This window comes from Thermobia domestica, chromosome 2, assembly GCF_964235325.1.
Source record: "Thermobia domestica chromosome 2, izTheDome1.hap1.1, whole genome shotgun sequence".
Taxonomy (NCBI): Eukaryota; Metazoa; Arthropoda; class Insecta; order Zygentoma; family Lepismatidae; genus Thermobia; species Thermobia domestica.
Genome location: NC_137455.1, coordinates 133,546,394 through 133,567,107, shown reverse-complemented (window position 1 = coordinate 133,567,107; position 20,714 = coordinate 133,546,394). Strand labels below are relative to the sequence as shown.

Sequence of the window (20,714 nt, the reverse complement as noted above, 5' to 3'; positions counted from 1 at the left end):
AACAAATATTAGTTATCGATATTGCCCATAACACACATGAAATGTTTGATTGACAGGAAATGTCAGGCCAGGATAATGGTTGGTGTAACCCTTGTGTAGGCGCTGGTTTCTTAATAATTCTTCGACGTTGCTTTGAGACTGTTCAATATATTTGCATTTTAACACACAAGATTATATGAATTCAAAAAATACAAACAAGGTTGCTAGATGAACATTATTATATGTAGATTAATGCGATATTAACACAATACACGTAGCTACCGTTGCTTTCTTGGTGTCACGTTTTTACACACACACACTCACCCCTGCTGGGGAGAAAAAGTATTAGTTTTTATGTTGCTGCCTCTTCATTTACTTACTGGCGTTAGTTTTTATTGAGAGGAACGCTCAGTTCTGAACATACCGCCCGCCTTGAAGGAATTCCTTCAACAAATCTATGAATGATTAATTTGGTTGATGAACTTAATATACACAACAATAGATAACACAAGTTATGAATGAATGATATAAACATAAACAGAATAATGCACACACAACACAACACTATGAATCACACAATGTACAGACTATGAATAACACAAACACATTAACTCTCCTTAGGAAGCGGGCACAATTGACGAATAGATCTTGTTGTTGTACCTCTGGTAGTTTTCACTGTCGCCACTCGTACTATTCCGTCCTTCCCAGGAAACAATTGCACAATACGTCCAGTTTTCCATTTTAGAGGTGGAATGTTATCTTCTTTGATGAGCACCAAATCACCTTCCAGAAGATTGGGGAATTTTCTTCTCCACTTGGATCGTTCTAGAAGACTTGATAGATACTCCTTTGACCATCTGGACCAAAATTGCTGATGAAGTTGTTGTATGTATTGCCATCTCGAAAGTCTGTTGACAGGAATATTTTTCAAGTTAGGTTCTGACATGGTAGTGAGTGCGTCGCCTATTAGGAAATGACCAGGTGTTAAAGGATGTAGGTCGTTTGGATCATTAGATAATGGTGTTAGGGGTCTAGAGTTTAAGCAAGCCTCAATCAGTGTCAAAATAGTGTTCATCTCTTCGTAGGTGAGTGAAGCATTTCCCACGACTCTCTTTAAATGATATTTGAGAGATTTAATTGATGATTCCCATAAGCCTCCGAAATTTGGTGATCTTGCTGGAATAAAAACCCACGTGATGTTATCAGCCGCTAGAAAATTATGTAGTTTTTCTTTATGGTGTTCTGATTCAAATAAAGTCTTCAATTCTTGTAGTTCCCTTTTTGCACCAACGAAGTTACTTGCATTGTCAGAATACAGTTTAGCGCATTTTCCTCGACGAGCCATGAATCGCTTTAATGCTCCAATAAACGCCTCTGTAGTTAGATCACTAACAAGTTCAATGTGAACCGCCTTAGTCGCAAAACACACGAAAAGTGCTATATATGCCTTATGGAGTTTGGCTCCCCTTCGGTTACTCGATTTAAGGTAAATGGGCCCACAGTAGTCAACGCCGCTGTGAAGAAATGGTCTTGTTGGTTGAACTCTGTCAGCTGGTAGATCTCCCATCATCTGTTTACCATCTTTAGGATTGTTTCTGAAACATGTGATACACTGATGCACAACTTGACGAACCAAGTTTCGTCCACGTATTGGCCAATACGATTGTCGCAAGGATGATAACAATAATTGAGGCCCGGCATGCAATAGCTTCTTATGTTCTTCTTGAGCGATTAACTTTGTCAAGTTGCAGTTAGCTGGAAGTACAATAGGATGTTTCTGTCCTTCAGTAAGATCTGCTGCATTTAATCTTCCTCCGACTCTGATGATTTGCCTCTCATCCAAGTATGGATTCAAATTTCTCAGTTGACTTTGGTTGTCGACTTCCTTTCCTGATCTCAACGCATTTAATTCCTTGTGAAATGCTTGTTGCTGTGATAGTTTAATAAGACATTCGAGTGCTTCATGTAATTCATTTACTGTAAGATGCCCATGCTGTCTGTCACAATTAGATCTTCTCATGTTGTGCGCAAATCGTAGACAATAAGCAGTTACACGTTGCAATCTTCTTAATGATGAATATCTGTCTAAGAGTTCACACGGTGTTGTAGAAACCATTACTGCTGTATTCTTTCGTCGCTCGGGAACATCGCTTAGGTCACAAACATCTTCCCTCGTCTGTGAGTCTAATTTCTCAGATAGCCAGGAAGGCCCATGCCACCATAATTCATTATCAAGAATCTCTGATGGTGTTAATCCTCTCGATATATGATCTGCTGGATTCTCCTCTGTTCTGATGTGTCTCCATTCATAGTTACAAGTCAGCTGTTGAATTTCCGCTACACGATTTGCAACATACGTCTTCCATTGAGAACAAGGTCCTCTTATCCATGCTAATACAATGGTGGAATCTGACCATAAAACAACCTTATCGATCTTGCAATGTAATGCTTGTATTACTTTCTGAGTTAGCTGTGCAAGTAACAAAGCTGCACAAAGTTCTAATCGAGGAATAGTTGTCTTCTTCAAAGGTGCTACTCGAGATTTTGAACATAGTAAGTTTGCTGTGAATTTCCCATTTTTTGTGCTAGATGTTACATATATACAAGCTCCATATCCATTCTGAGATCCGTCGCAAAATCCGTGAATTTCTACCTGCGATTGTGTTTCTTGAATAACCTTCCGCTGAACATGTAGTGATTCCAACTCTTGAAGTTGCTGCTCAAATGTTTCCCACTCTGAATGCAATGGGGCTGGAACTTCTTCATCCCAATTCAATTTTAATTCCCACAAACGTTGCAGAAATATTTTTGCCTTAAGAATAACTGGTCCAATTAATCCTAAGGGATCAAATATGCTCGCTACTGTAGCAAGAATAGTCCTCTTCGTGATTTGTTGAGGGTTGTTTCTTGGTTTGACAGAGAAAGAAAATGTGTCTTTAATGGGATTCCACAACAATCCTAAACTTCTTGTGATGCAATCATCATTTGGTTGAATGGTGAAATTTGATTCTTGAAGTTCACTGGGTATTTTTGAAAGCAGTGAAGTGTCGTTGCTACACCATTTTCTCAAACAAAACCCACCCCTTTGCAGAAGAGTTGTGAGTTGACCCTGTAATTCATGTAGTTCCTTCTTCGTGTTTGTCCCTGTTTGAAGATCATCAATATAGAAATCCCTTATTACAACTTCTGCTGCCTTAGGGAAATTCTTCTTCTCTTCTATGGCTAGTTGCTGAAGACATCTAGTGGCTAGGAAAGGAGCTGCTGCAGTACCATATGTTACAGTTTTGAGTCGATATATCTTTATTGCTTCTTGAGGGTTTTCTCTCCACAGTATTTTCTGGTAGTTTGCATCTGAATCATGTACCCTAATGTTGCGATACATCTTCTCTATATCAGCTGTCATGACGTATTGATGTTGCCTGAATCTTGCTGTTATGTTTAATAATTCTTCTTGGATTGTAGGCCCGACTCTCATCGTGTCATTTAATGAAAGTCCAGAAGTTGTTTTGCACGATGCATCAAATACAACCCTGAGTTTGGTAGTAGTACTGTTCTCCTTCATTACGCAATGATGGGGAAGATAGTAGTCTGGCATCATTGTATCGCTCTCTGCTCTAGTTATTTCTTCCATATGGCCCAAATCTTCGTACTCTTTCATGAACGCTATATATGCCCTTTTTTTCTCAGGATCCTTCATAAGCCTTTTTTCCATTGAATAAAGTCTTCTCGTTGCAATCTCCTTGGATTTACCAAGATTCCTCACATTTTCTTTAAAGGGAAGTCTGACGACGAATCTCCCAGTCTCGTCTCTCCGGTATGTTTCTTTGAAGTGTCTTTCACATTCTGCCTGCTCTTGACTTAATGGGTGTTTTGTTGAACATTCTTCTATCGTCCAGAATTTTTGTAATTGCTCGTGTATTTTTTCTGTTGTGGAGAGGTGACACACATTTGTCGAAATGTGTGGTTGATTGTCTACTTTTCCAGCTACAATCCAGCCAAACAATGTTTTGTGCAAGGTTGGATACCCTGCCTTGAGTTTTATTTGCCCTTCACAAAGTAGATCAAAGAATACTTCCGCCCCCAATAACATGTCAATACGCTGTGGTATGTTGAAGCTAGGATCTGCTAATTCAATGTTGGAAGGTATTTCCCACGATGACGTGTCTACACGAACCATAGGCAAGTCTTGTGATATTTGCGGCAATATGATGAAGTCTAATGTGGCTGAATAATGGTTATGTCTTGACTTAATTGTAGCGTGAACGCTATGGCATGACCTTGTATTAGCATTACCTATACCATTTATGTGTACAACGCTATTACTCTTTGTTAGTCCCAATAATTGAACCATTCTGTTTGTTAGGAAATTGGACTGAGAAGCACAATCGAGAAGTGTTCGACACATTTGAAAATTACCCTGTTTATCTTTAACATATACTACAGCTGTGGATAGCATAATGCTTGGTGGTCTCCTAAGATTCTGCGGTCCACTGTTTGTAGAACGAATATAATTACCTTCACATTCCTGCCCGAGTGATGTGGTTGCAGCGAGCGTGTTTTGACCTTGACCTATTTCCCTTTCATCTTGTGGTTCATTCGCTCTAGTGGGCGATGGACAACGCGAGTAGTGCAGTAATGTGTTATGCTTTTTATTGCATATTTTACAATTACCTGATAAGCACTGATTTGCCTTATGCGCTCGTTTGAGACAATTTATACACAAAGAAAGACGTTTAACTTCCTTAATTCTATCTCCTATAGATTTTCTCAACAATGACTGGCATTGAAATAATTTGTGTGAGCCTTTACAGCTGGGACATGCATTGTTGTCGGAATACGTTACGTGTGCTGTCGTTGAGTAAGAACTCTTTTTGCCTGCCTTATTTGTTTGTTGATATTTGTTACTTGGAACTGAGGGTGTCTCTTTAGGTCTACGCTTATTATCAACTGCGTCTAAAACTTGGCAACGCTGCTGTAAAAATTGTGTCAGCTGTGACATGCTCGGTAATTCATTCGTTGATTGTGTTTTTTCCCACTCCTTATGTGTTGTATTGTCTAGTTTGGTCGCAATCAAATAAATAAGTAATGCATCCCAGCTTTCTGTCGGTTGACCTAATGATTTTAAAGCCCTCAAATGTTTTACCGTGCTGTCTAAAAGAGATTTAAGCGAAACAGCCGACTCACGTTCCACCATTGGCATTTCAAATAAAGCTTTGACGTGTTTGTTAACAATATACTTTTTGTTTTCAAAACGTTCTTTGAGTAAAGTCCATGCTACGTCATAGTTTTCAGAAGAAATTTCCAAGGCTTGTATTACTTCAAGAGCCTCCCCACGTAGAGAAGAACGTAAATAATGAAACCTTTGGACTGGCTGCAATGTGCTATTGTTATGTATTAATGCCTGAAACGTGTCATAGAACGACAACCACTCATCGTAGCTTCCAGAAAAGGTCGGAAGGTTTATCACCGGCAACCTAACTGATGGATTAGAATTGCTTGCTTCATTGTTTTCATTTTTCTTTGCACTGGAGCTGTGTTGATTTATGAACACTTCCGTCTTAGCTGCTAAATCAAAATAAGTACTCTCGAATTGCTCTCTTTCTTGCGTTTCCTGATCAATTTCTGATGAACCCTGTAACATTTCTATTTCGGATTGTATTGCATCAAATTCATCATAGCATTGTTTTATTTTCTCATAACGTAACACTAACTGCGTAATATTCTGATCTTCTGTAAAACTATCTACAAAAGATTTAAAACGAGTGAGTTTGGCCTTAATTTGGCCTCTCTTGAAAACTAATTCTTTCATTCTGTCCGTCATGCTTCACTCAAATTAAATACACTTTTAACACTTACGTTCTAAATGAGGCTTTGCTTTTACAGGCTTATTTTGTATAAGTGATACAAGGATAATATTATATTGAAATATGCACTCACTACCTACCTTGTTAACTGCACTGTTGAATCCTGATCCGGCGTGGATGGACCATTTGGTTGGTGTAACCCTTGTGTAGGCGCTGGTTTCTTAATAATTCTTCGACGTTGCTTTGAGACTGTTCAATATATTTGCATTTTAACACACAAGATTATATGAATTCAAAAAATACAAACAAGGTTGCTAGATGAACATTATTATATGTAGATTAATGCGATATTAACACAATACACGTAGCTACCGTTGCTTTCTTGGTGTCACGTTTTTACACACACACACTCACCCCTGCTGGGGAGAAAAAGTATTAGTTTTTATGTTGCTGCCTCTTCATTTACTTACTGGTGTTAGTTTTTATTGAGAGGAACGCTCAGTTCTGAACAGATAAAACAGATTAGGTTAAAGCAGGGATGCAAATAACCACTCGCCCGGGGCGAGGGTTCATCGGTGCGGACGAGTATTTAATATAATACCGAAGGTAAGCATATTATTTCTATTGTGGGATGTGGGCTAGTAGCTTTTTTCTTGAGTGAGTAAAATTTTGTTTCTTATTTGCATTCCTGGGTTAAAGACAACAATCTTCGAGAAGGCTGGAATTGGGCGATAATGAGAATTGGGAATTTCTGGAAAGCGAACCAAATTACGAATACAAGAGCGTAGCTCAGGAATAGCTGAAAGTTAGCCTCAACAGGCTTCTAAAATAACAACTTCAAAATTATGTATTCACTCAATATGACCCAACCTAAGAAAAAAATCAAAATTGCTTTATCAAAGTTTATAACCTAATATGCGTCGCATCAAATGAATATCAACAATATAGTGCATAGTAGATTGGTGTGATGGTCAAGGGCGCCGATTTCTCTGTACATTTGGGGAGGGGGCATTCAGATGCAGAAGGTATATATATATTGTTTTTTATTCTTTACCATAACGTGGTTGTTTCTCACATCACCAAGGGCACCGATCCTGGGGCCCCTATTGTATTTATGAATATACAATATTAGGCATAATTTGAATGCAATTTGTCTTAAAATATCCTTATATATATATATATATATATATATATATATATATATATATATATATATATATATATATGGATATTTTAAGACAAATTGCATTCAAATTATGCCTAATATTGTATATTCATAAATACAATAGGGGCCCCAGGATCGGTGCCCTTGGTGATGTGAGAAACAACCACGTTATGGTAAAGAATAAAAAACAATCTGACTTTAAAGGAAAAATCGTCTGTGATCGCCTCTTCTCAATAAAACGGAAATAGATGCTAGGAAACCCGATATTCAATTGTCTGCAGAAAACATACAAGAAGCAAAGCAAAAGAAACATGGCAAGTCTAACTAATTCTGTCGCTCTATTTTATTCCTCCTCTTCAATACTTGACAATAACCTCCTCTTCAATATGCAGGTTAGCTTACCCTCAAATATGTTGTAAATAGTGGGCCTACCTTATAGATGACAGACGACAATCCTGGATTTGACTTCACGTAGCTACATTAATCATTTGGCATGAGAGATTTTCACTAAAAAGCCATCGGCGTCGGCACTGAATCAGCAGCTCCTTCTTGCTCTACAAATTGCCGATTTTGATCTAAGTGGCTATCGTCGCAACGCAAAGTGTTCCCCAAAAGTGTTGTAAATGTTCTATTCTCAATATTTTATCAGAAATAATGAGTCTCAATTGTAATGAACCAAAAGAGAATTGTAAGCTAAGAATAAGTAAAAATTCAATTACATAAAAATTAAATATCGAAATAGCAAGTTGTTTTCTTCTGTTATTTTCTCTCAGAGACTATACAAAAGGTGTATAATCCAAACGTCATTTGGATCGTTACTGATGTGAGAGTTCTGCTTCAACCTTTCTACCTTTTTAGTCAGTCCATTAACTTTCTCTGTATTAGAGTAGAATGAAAGTTATACCATCTAGAGGTAGACAAATGGGTACGCGAAACGAAGGAAAGAGGAATAGCTGAAATTTCAAGAATGAAGCTCTCCAATTTTATACCTATCCACAGAATACATGCTAAAACATGTAGTCACAAAACTAAAGTATATTGAATTAATTTTAAATTTACATAATTCAAGTAATTTATTGTTCAAGTACTTTTCCAGTAATTTAAAGATTTATAAAGTGCACTGGGTATCCAAACGGCTGGGCCTGGGTATCCAACTGCTGGGCCCGGGTATCCTTTTAGATACAAAAAAGTAGCTTAAAAAATGCCCTGCCACATTGTGTGTAACACTTGTGCCAGCAATCTAAGAAATTGGATTAATGGGAAGGGGCGCTCAATGCCTTTTGCAGTGCCCATGATTTCTAAGGAGCCAAGAGACCACATCAGAGACTTTTATTTTTGTATGGTTCCTTCCGTCAAGAAGGGAATTTCCACGAAGAAGAAGCGGGCCTTGATCTATCCTAACATTCCTTCTGCAATGCGCCCTGTTCCACATGGAGAAGGACTACTTGATCCTGACCCACCTAAAGAATACGATCTTTTTTCTGATGATGATCAAGAAATTAAAGCTCCTGAATCAAGTACTTCGAAGAACCCTACGTTTGTTGTAGAAGAATCTCCATGTGAAGCAGATAGACTTACTCAAGAGGATCTAAGTGATCTAATCAGAGACTTGGACCACTCGAAAAGCAAAGCCGAAATTTTAGCGTCACGCTTAAAGCAATGGAATTTATTGCAGGAAAAAGTAAATATTTCAGTGTATCGGAATAGGGAGAAGATGTTCACCTTATTTTTTACTATAAGCCTTTGGCGCGGGAGACCCGTGTTCGATTCCCGGCGGGAGCTCATGTGGTTCGGATTCCACGTTAATCAGTAGGTCCACGTCTCATATAGCCTCGCTGCTGAAAAGGGACGTTAAACTCAAAATCAACTCAACTCAACTCAACTCATTTTTTACTATGGAAGACACACTTGTGGCATGTACAGATGTAAATGGTCTCATGAGGGCACTTAAAATTAATTACGAACCTACGGAGTGGAGGGTTTTTATAGATTCGTGCAAGGTGAGTTTAAAGGCAGTGCTTTTACATATTGGAAATGAACTTCCTTCAATTCCTGTAGGCTACGCAGTTCATATGAAGGAATCTTATGAAAACTTGAAACGTTTACTTCAAGCCATTAAATATTACGATTTTCAGTGGCTCATTTGTTGTGACCTTAAAGTAATAGCACTGTTTGCTAGGTATGCAGTTAGGGTATACAAAGTATTCTTGCTTTATATGTGAATGGGACAGTGGAGATCGTGGATCTCATTACCGCAAAAGTGATTGGAGTGCCAGAGAAACTTTTCAGCCGGGAGTGAAAAATCTGCAGCATGAACCACTGGTAGATCGTAACCGAATTTTGCTTCCCCCTCTACATATTAAATTAGGTCTTATGAAAAGTTTTGTTAAGAGCATGAACCAAGAGGATGAGGCCTATAAGTACCTAAGAGGACAATTCCCTCGATTAAGTTATGCCAAAGTTAAAGAGGGTGTTTTCATAGGGCCACAGATTAGGCAACTATTCAAAGATCACAAGTTCGACGAAATTCTCCAAGGTGAGGAGAAAGCTGCGTGGGAAAACTTGAAGAGTGTTTGTTCACAGTTCTTGGGAAGACACCGAGCAATAAATTACAAACAACTGGTAGCAAAGTTGTTATTGTGCTACGAAAATCTTGGTTGCAATATGTCTCTGAAACTCCACTTTCTTCATTCACACCTAGACTTCTTTCCTGAAGATTGTGGAACAGTAAGTGACGAACATGGTGAGCGTTTCCATCAAGATATTGCAGCCATGGAGAAGAGATATGAGGGAAAGTGGAGTTCTAACATATTGGCCGACTACTGTTGGACTATTGCAAGGGATGCTCCAGATGTAACCTACAAAAGGCAAGCCAAGCGAAGACGCTCAAAATAAAATAAACATAATCCTGTACAAGGGATCACTTGAAACTTTTGTCAACATTGCAGTGTAGTTCTTGCACAAAAAGGTATTTGTACATATTTTTCATGTTTTGATGTTAATACTGATTTTTATTACGGAATTGTTAATGTTTAACTTGACCACGGTTACTTTATTTTCTGTATCGCTGTGAAACTGGTATTTGCGCAATTTTGAAAAAGGAAGTACAAGGGTATAGAAAGCTATAGGTTAGGGTACTTCTTAACTCCCGAGTTTATCACATCACAGTAAAATAGATAAAAAAGTGAAATGTAGGTTTTTAAAAGGATTTTGCTTAAATGTTCTATAAATATTAATACATTTGTATATATATAGCTACAGTTGTACAAGGGCGTTTTTTTCACAACCTGAGCTAAGAATATTCTTCTATTATCATTTCCTTTCATATTATGCTTAAATGAATGTAAAAATCGCAATTTCAAAGAACTTACATACTTTCGATCAAAATTTGTTGAACAGTGTTAATGTTAACCACGCAGCATAACATTGAAATAATAAGTAATATGCATAATCTTTAAGTACGTTAAGTATTATTTGTATTATATTTCAATTTACATTTCTTACTTGTAACTAACATTCTTTCTTGTAACGTCAGTAAGGTTTATATGTGCGCTTCGTGCTCACATGTCACTAGCGTCCAACCTAGACAAAACCAAAGTTGCAGATTAACAATAACAAAGGAATTTAGTGTCATTTTTCGAAATAATTAAGCTTATTTCAAATACTACTGCCAGACTGAAACAATACATGGATCCAACATGTTCTGCAAACCCCGTCATCTGAATTTTTTCCTTCCTTCTCGGTTGAAATTCCTTATTAGCAGTATATCAGCGGTTTGAGGGGTGTTTTATCCCATTGCATTGAACTTTCATCTACTACTTAAATAGAGTGGATTTGAGACTTAAATTTAGGAACAGTGACAATCTTAATGTGTTCAAGACGATTAATTTATAGGCATTACATTACATCGCTTCCAAATGTTTAGACATTTCTTAACACGCTACAGTATATACTTATCCAGGAAAACGAGATAAAGTGATATTTTAACCGAACCGTGAAAGAAATGCAGAGACGATTATTTCAAGCACCACACTATAACTGCATTCGACTGGAGAGTTGGATGAGATCCACAATTCTATTTTACACTATGGTATTGCATAGTGTACTTTAAGAACCTTTGAAAGGGAATAGTAAGATAAAATTCCAATTTCAAATATTTTGCTATTTTTAAATAAAGAAGAAAAATCGAGTTTAATTAACAAATATTTTTTAGCTAAATAAACAAAAAAATGTGGAGAGGGAATATTGGGATTTATTATTTGGAATCTGAATATCAAGGAGTGGACGAAACATATGAAGAATACGCGGTAAGAACGATGGAAGTCAATTTTTCCATGTAAAGCAGTTAAAAAAACTGGTATTTCAGAATTGTAAAATTAGGACTTTCAGCGTACGTCCCACGTACGATTCATATTTATGTGGAGAGCGTGAGTGTCAGGAAGAGAAGTGAACATGGACTCTACGAAACACAATAGGAATATATTATTATCACAGTTACTACATATCCACTAACATCGAAAATTCCTGCCTAAGCATATATATATATATATATATATATATATATATATATATATATATATATATATATATATATATATATATATATATATATATATATATATATATATTCAAATTTAACTTGTCTCAATTACGCTCCAAAGCTATGGGAGACATTAACGAATGAAAGAAGTTAATCATAATGCAACAATCGATGAAATTAACAATATTCCCAAGACAGACCGTCCCCACGAGGTTTGTTTACCACCACAAAATATAACTTGTACCTGCCGAAATTAAACAGCCCTCGTCAGATTGAGCTACTGTATGTACAGCCACTCACAAAAGTATCTCCCCCCTAAGCGCTCTAATTCCATTACTGGTGATCCAGTAGTAGTAGTATTACAAGTGCTATTATTATTATTATTATTATTATTATTATTATTATTATTATTATTATTATTATTATTATTATTATTATTATTATTATTATTATTATTATTACTTTTACCACGAATCCGTATAATAAAACTCCAAGCTTATTTTATTAAAAAGGTGATATAAAAATTTAAAATATCCATGGATAGGATTCGAACCCACACAAATACTATTTTCATTACGAGAGTATTATCCTAATACGCTTGACCACAAAGGCTGACAGCAGTTGACCTTAATTTGCGTTATATGTAGGTCATGACTCTTGATTTCCAATCTATATCGGCCAATAATATCAGAGGATATCAGAAACTCGCTAAAGCTCGCTGGGGGCTCCGCCCCCAGACCCCCGGTCATGGCTTTGCCATAAGGTGTCAAGTTCTAGAAAACTTCCTTGAGGAATTCACTTCCCTTTACAGCACACACCTGTTACCAACACATACTTCAATTGAACCGATATTATTTCTTCCATTTAACTTTGGACAGCAAACACACAATTTATAAGAAGAACTCTATTACTACTTCTATTCTGGCAATCATGTACTCCCATGCGCAAAAAAAATTGCGCGTATACTGTAACTGAAGATTTTTCGTATTTATTCCATTTTCCTTACGTTTATAGGTAAAATTGAGTTATTAGTATGTGGAGATAATAGAAAGCAATCCATCTAAGGAGATATTTCCAAAAAATATAATAAAATAATAAAAATATAAGCAAAAAACAAAATTATGCTCGGTTTTGTGTATACTGGCAACGATGATTTCTAGGGATTTTTTCAGTAGCAGAGCATGATTGCGGAGGGAATTCAGTAGGGGAATCGAGGAGTTGGATCAAGGATCAAGGATAGTGGACTAAAATGTTGCATTTATTGGTTAAAACCTAGTGTGTAGATTGCCTGCGAAATATAAATTAGCTTCTGTAACTAAGATGTCGTACGAAAATATAGAATTAAACAGAAAAACTCTTATTTTAAGATTCAAAGCGATACGGACCATGGTTATGAAGATTATGTCTTAAAAAAAAAAAAGAGCCAACACCACGTAGCCTCAGTGGTTAGGTGGATAGAGTGGCGGACTTGTAGTTATTTCATTATTTTGACACCACATCGAATCCCATCCCATCTCATTCTTTTTTTTTTGTTTGTTTGTTTGTTTTTTTTTTTTTACAAAACATTATAATTTTCATGTTAATAAGAACCGAAGCAATATAATAAGGACAACTTACTGATATTTTACTGTAATGACGTATTTATCCAGGATTAGAGAACTATTGTTAATAGCTATTGTTTTCTGTTCATGCTGTTGTATAGCTTCTCTCATCCTGTTTTCTTGGGGAAAGAACAATTTTGTCTCCAACAAAGTGTGAAGGATATATACGGACAGAAAAAGACATCTTAGTACCAAAAGTGATTTATCGTGATGAAATGGACTAGTTTGCCATTATTATTAAAAAAAAAATATTGAAGTTGGCTTTTCTTTAGGTTTTACCTAAAAAAAAATATTTTTTCTTTATAAGACTATACTTTATGAGGCAAGGTGTGTGATCATACCCACAAATTTAGCTAGGGAGTGGCGGACTTGTAATTGTTTATACAAACATTTTACAGGTTTAGGTGCGTGAAACACCAATACACCATGGTCTCGCTTATCCGACCATCCTTTGTTCCACATACCGTATGATCCGATATATCATTGCAAATAGCACCAATCGGGAAGAAGAACTGCAAGTTGTGGTCTTAATATATTTTTCATGCTCTAGAGTCTATCGCCTAGCGCGCCCTCTATACCTTGACTCATATGTCTATCATTCAGTGCAGACACGTATCCAGGTTTTCTATTCGGAGTGGGCCCAACACGTATGATTCTAATTACGTAGAATTACATCCTCGTAAGCACGTAATTCTAATGTTTTAAAAATTTCAATAATAATAATAATAATAATAATAATAATAATAATAATAATAATAATAATAATAATAATAATAATAATAATAATAATAATAATAATAATAATAATAATGCAACAGTTCTGTACTCCTCTTAAACTTTTTCCTACTTTTCATTTATAAACCGCATTTACTTTACATTTACTTTGTAAACTGCATTATAGCACAAACAAAATGAAACATATTTTCGAGAAAAATGTAACTAAAGAAAACTGTCTGCTACGTATATCGCATAACAAAAATAGCAAGAAGACATTGAGTGTATCGTTCTAATATATTAAAGTTAAAAACAGAACGGAAAAGAAATGTTAATCCTATTTAAAACTGTTCTTTAATTCCAAATGGTATAATGGCATTATGGTATGTTCTTAGAATTATAACAAGACAACAGCACATTGCCCAAAGTTTGGACACTGACTACTAGTAAACTGATATAAAAGAACCTCAAAAGGGTAAAAAAAAAAGTTTATTAAAAAGTGCTTGAGTTTCGGAGAGTGACAGCCCTCAGGCTCTCACGCTGGATACGTCCCTGATTCAGTGCAGTGCAGTTATTTGTTATAAAACATTATTATTAGATGCGTAATATGTAAAATTATATCATAAGTTTTACTTTTAATAGGTCTTTTCTTAACACATCCATATTATCCAGCGTTCTGCCTGCCTGTTTATGTCGGATAAGCGAAACTCTACTGTATTTCCAAAGCTAGCATATACATGAACTAGAATTGTATCGTCCTAGAACAGACAATAGTCTGAAATGCTTATATTAAAAGGCTGGAATAAAAAAAGCATAAGTACTGTTTTGGTAGCGTGAGAACAAATTAAAAACAATTGAATATATTTCCTAGGTATCAGATTATCATCTTATTGTGTCGATGTGTATTCTTTTTTAAACATTGTTTTAAGTCATACCATTCGCAATATTCCTAAGGAAATCGAAAGAAAAACTCCTATGTGCCTCTATGGCAAAGCGGCTTAAGTGCATGGTCCGAAACCGATTCCCACGTTAAGGTATAGATAAAGTTCTCGTACTTCAAAAATGCAAATCCGGGACGCTACTAAATTACGAGAATCTTTGAAATACTTAAAATTGAAAGAAGTGTTGAATACTAATTTACTTTCCTCCATTAGATAGAGTTATTCAAGTATTACGTTATCACATTTTTATTCATTTCACTAGACCTTCCAAGGACGCCAATTTCTCTGTAAATTTGGGGGGAGGCATTCAAATGCAGAAGATATATATATATGAGGATTTTAAGCCAAATTACACTCAAATTATGCCAAATATTGTATATTCATAAATACAAAGGTGGCCTACATGAGCTTTGGGCGGGCTCGGCCCCCCAGGATCGGCGCCCTTGCCTTTTTTCTAGTTAAGAAAACGTATGCAGATGATTTACTCCCTCCCCCTGGTAAGCAAAAAAAATTTTTTTTCCCTCAAGATCTGTTGTGTTTCGTGAAATAACAGCAGGAATTTCCTGATTACTTAACCATCTAAATGAACGTTTTCACTTAGAGACATCCCGTCGATTCGCGTTGCCTAGGACTAAAATAAATTAAGGGTCAATAATGAAGATGAGACTTCCATATCAAACATGAAGAGACATGTGGATCGAAGATCTTTCTTTGTTCCAACTTTGATTTTTTTTTCAAATCCATGATGGGAAATTATATTATGAGTACAATTTTCGAAATTAATAGTATACAATCGTAAAAATATCTGACAAAACGATGGTTTATTGCAAAATACTTTGACTCAAAGAATAAATTACAAGTAATAAACTTGTTACTTTTCCTGAAGAGTCTAAGTCGTGAATGAGACGGAAGCTGTCGAGCGTAGTGCTTGGAACGATTGCCTCACTTGTTCTACCTTTCCGTGGCGCAGCCTTGATTCGACTTGATCCTAAACGTATTATTCAGAAGTCGAAGTCGGAAGATGTTTCCCATTTTTCAAAACACTCTTGGTCGATTACAATCTGCCTCACTCGTGAGGGGAAAATCCCATGCCGTAAGCGTCGGTGGACCACCGATAGGCAACTAGTGACATGTCCCCAAAAATTGGCGGTCCCGCAGCCAAAAATTGGTAACACTTCCGTTTTGAAAATTATACCACCACCGGCAGAGAAGCGACGGGACGCCAACGAACCACAAAATTATTCCCCTAAAATACGTTAAATCGCCTATATGCGTAATTTCTTTGCATCAAGGTGTCTAAAAACATTTTTTAAAAAATAAAACAAAAGTGCCGTGAGCTGGGCGTGAACCATCAACCTTAGGGTTACTAGTTGCGTAATCTTCCGAACTCGCCACGGAAGCGGACTATGAAGACACAGCTTGTAGAGTGATAAATCGTTGAAGTCTTTTTAATATTTCTAATCAGAGTGCTCCTTTAACCGTGTATATTTGAAGATAACTGTTTGGAATCAGATCAAATGCACTCGTCATGTAATTTTATAACAAAATGGCAAGCGTCTATTTACTTTTTTCATAGTTCTCCTATATTCACTTGCTAGTGATCGGCGACAGTTGCCAACTAAATTCATACAATTATACGCACCCATCTCAAGATTTTTCACTTCATGATGTAAAGGCAGGAGTTACTCTTGACCCCCGGAGTTCAAGTATTCTCCTTATAATAACAATTCGTCAGCGAAAAATAATATATAATAATAACCGCATGCACATGACTGGTGATAGTTCATGTTGGCCCCTTTACGATTCTCCGTGACAAATCAAACAAACGCGGACCAAAATGAAGTCCTCGTTCTTACGTGGTGGCAACTTCAATACCCTCGATTTATTTTTATTTTATTTATTTTTTTTTAATGCTCAGATCTGCCTCTTTAGTTTCGGCATCTGAAGACTTTAACCGAAACGGGCTATCATCATCGCATTTTGTTTTTCTTAGCCTTTTTCAACATCCTTTATTTGCAATAATTGGAAAGAAGACAGGGAACAGGGAAAACGGTGGGAAGGACGAGACCACAACACTCAACATCCAACAACAATGAACAACAAATAAAACAAAACAAAATTTTAAAAACAAAAAGAAAAACGAAAAGAAAAACAAAAGGACTTGAGCTATCTAATCAATATTAACTAACTAAACAAGATTTAAATTACTATCTAATTCCTACCTAATTTTATTATCGTATTACGTAACAAATTTGATTGCTATCTAGCTACTACCTAAATTGTCATATATAGTAAGTTGACAATTGTTTAATATTTCCAAAACATACATTTTCTATTTTCGTCTTATTGATTTTAAGAGTTTATTAAATAACACGAAAAATTCCTGTTATCACACTCTGATAACTTCGGTGTCTGCTTACTGCTGACTGCTGATACTCTTCCTAATCTTGGTTTCTCATCTAAATGATTTTCACCTGTATGTGCGTTCCTCTCCTGTGTCACGGTTTCCCCTGTGTGGTTAATAATCACTAAATACACATCACGTCACTAAACACTACACTACACATCACTTCACTAACACACCACTTTTCTATAATGCATTTAAGTGTCATATCGATAAAGTTGGTTCACTGATTTTTTAAAAATTTTGATTATGGCTGTATTTGTTGATGTAGCTGTATTATTCATTGATCTCGGTTCATCCTACACATCAGAAACGGACCGTGAGTATCGACATGAGGCCCAGGACACACTCGGAACACCCGCCGCCGGTGAGGCCCGCCGCCGCGTACCCACGGACCGAAAGTCGCACGCTATCGTAACCGAATCGCGAAGCGGCTTCGAGATGATGCTCTATTTCCGAGTCTTCATGTCAAAATTGGGATATTTTTATATGATTGTTTCTATTACATATTAGTGTATATTTATTCCCACGGCTCTAGATTTAACACTCATTCCGTCACCATCGCATCACACATACGCTCCCAGAGCATCCGGAGTTCCTTACCAGTCAAAGACCGAGAATGCTCTAGGCAATCACACACCATCACTCAACCTCCTTCCTGGGGGCGCGGAGGTCCAGCGCTTCCAGAAGTTTCCTTCGGTCCAGGAGGGAGGAATCCTCACTCATTCTGTTTTCCATATTTTATGTTCATTTAGTTTGTGTTTTCTCTGTAAAATGTTTTCTGCATAGTTCTGAGTATTCCTCTGCTACATGTGCCAGGATTCTATAATCCTCTTCATCTTCCAAGATAGCTTTTATATCTTTCTGTCTAATTTGGTCACGAATTCGCAAGTACTCCTCCAGGAACGGGCACCACAGAACACTGTGTTCAGGTGTTCTTTGTTCTCCACATTCACAGCTATCATGTTCTTTTTTGTTGATTCTATAAACATGGGTTGGAAAGGGACCATGTCCTGTTAGGAAATGAATTAGTCCTTTGTTGGGATTGAAGTAATCCCATTTGAGTCGCGTTCCAACATCTGGAATAAACGTGAATAATCTTCTTGTTGTTTTGTCTACTTGCCAGTCCTGTATCCATTTTTGTTGAATTTGTCTTTCTATTTCATCGAGTTTTTGTGCTTTGGTCCCTAAAAGTTTTTCGTCTTATTTAAATTTCCTTTTTTATACCAATATGTTGCCGCTCTCTGGATTACTGTTAAATACATTGGTTTGAAACCCATCAAAATACACAACGCGCTGTGCGGTGTCGTGCTGAAGGCACCAATGAGCCGAATTAAAAGGTTTCTTTGTGGGCGATTTATTTTTGCTTTTAAGGAGTTATTCTCTAATAATCAATGTGCCCATACGCTGGAAGCATAGTTCATCGAGGCGCTTAGGACTACCTCCTGATAAGTCTTAATTAATTTTCTCGGTAGCCTATAATTTGTTTGAGCCAATGAAATGAGTTTATTAGTGACTTTATGACCCTTTTGAGTAACATAATTAATATGCTCTCCAAAATTCAGTTTATCGTCTATCATAATCCCTAAATATTTAAATACTGATACCCTCTCGATCTTACTGTTGCCTATTTTAATTATTGGCCCTCTTAATAATTTACTTCCAAAAATCATGTATTTCGTTTTCCTCTCAGAGATTTTTAGCTTAGACTTTCCACACCAATCAAGTAATTCGTTTATAATTCGTGCTGATTTTCTTTCCAATTCTATTCTAGAGTTTGCTGAGATTATTACAGCTAAATCATCAGCAAAAGCAATTACTCGTTCAGTTTTCTCTAATTGGTTTAGTCTTTCTAAACACGGCTGGTATTCCAAATCCCACATCAATGGTCCTAAGATCGATCCTTGCGGACATCCCTTTTGTGCAGTAACTTTGATATTTCCCAGGTTTTCATGGATGATGATCTGTCTATTCAAGAAGTAATCCCTAACTATATTTACTAAATATTGTGATAAATTTAGCTCTTTTAACCTTTCAATGAGAGATGGTGTCCATAAGTTATCAAACGCTCCCTCTATGTCAAAAAACAGGGCCAGTGCATATTTTCTTTCCATGCTACTTTCCTTAACTTGATACACAAATGCATTTAAGACATCTTCCGTAGATTTGCCCTTTCTGAAACCATATTGTAAACTATCATCTTCGATATTTCTATGCTTTCGTCGAATTCTATTTGCTATTATCCTTTCTAATAATTTTGAGATGTTTCTCAAAAGGCAGATTGGACGGTAAGAACTCACTTCTGTTAAATCTTTATCCTGACTTTTTAACAAAATTAGCAATTTCGATTCTTTCCACAACGAGGGAAATATCTGCTTCTTAAGTAGGGTGTTGAACAATTTTGTTAGATATGGAGTCCAAATATCCTTTTTATTTTTGTAGATCTCGTTTACTATACCATCCAATCCTGGAGCTTTTTTAGTTTTTAGTTTCTTAATTATTGTTTCAACTTCCTCGTTGTCCGTTAGTTCGATATCTTCCTCTGCTGTCAATGCGATGGGTGGGGATATTTTCTTCCCGATACCCCCGATTCTAGATATCTGCTTTGACTCGACGAAACCCTGCCACTAGTGGCACACTAGCGGCAATCCTTCGACGCGTCGCTATATCGACGATCGCCATTTACTGGCAAGTGGGCCACTAGGAGTTGGCGACGTTTACGGCATGGGGAAGCTAATAAACAAAAAAAAAAAAAAAATCGCCTTATAAAAAAAGTTTTCCGAAAATTTACATCTAGCAAAATCATTTGTTGGTATTCCAGAACTGTGAATTCACCTTTATTCATAATTTATTTCTATCGTAGTTTTGATATGAGAATGATATGTCTGAAACTGTAACACAGGTCATTAATACTTTTTTTTTTTTGCTTTACTCAGATTTAACAGTTTTACTTAACAGTCAGTCAACTTGGATACGTGATATCAGAGTTTTAGCGATTTCCTTAAATTTTTCATTTCTACAACAGTTTGCAACTAACACCATTAACGTATCTCTTTCGATATTTCCATATGTAATGGCTTGGTCACTCCCAGTATATTTCAAACAATAAACTATTTACGGTGTCTTACTCCATTAATCCCAACTACATTTTATATCCAACAACTCTGTGCATTTTCCCTTAAATCTGCAAACTTACTATTAGGTTAAAACTCAGTATTTTCTATTTTCTTCCTTTCTTGCTAAAACGAAAGTGTTCTTTAGGCAACCTGAAATGATGACTCTATACTACATTATGTTGCATAGGGCATTTTATGTAGCATATCATTTGAAAGTTGGACACTTTCTTCGTATATTGAAAGCAACAGGGATTAAGTCCTTCTACACTTACATGAGAAGTAAACACATTTTTTTTAATTCGTGGAATTGTGCCAATGCACTAGGTCCAGAGAGTTTTTAATTTAAGCTAATTAATAATAATAATAATAATAATAATAATAATAATAATAATAATAATAATAATAATAATAATAATAATAATAATAATAATAGTTATTATTATTATTATT

General features: G+C 36.2%; 1 protein-coding gene across 1 annotated transcript; it reads right to left on the bottom strand.

Moving 5' to 3' along the window:
* Nucleotides 1–586: 586 nt before the first annotated feature.
* On the bottom strand, nucleotides 587–5,800 carry LOC145679179 (uncharacterized). The gene has a single exon (XM_081749770.1). It carries the CDS (start codon nucleotides 5,798–5,800, stop codon nucleotides 587–589), a length of 5,214 nt encoding a protein of 1,737 aa, XP_081605896.1.
* Nucleotides 5,801–20,714: the final 14,914 nt, after the last annotated feature.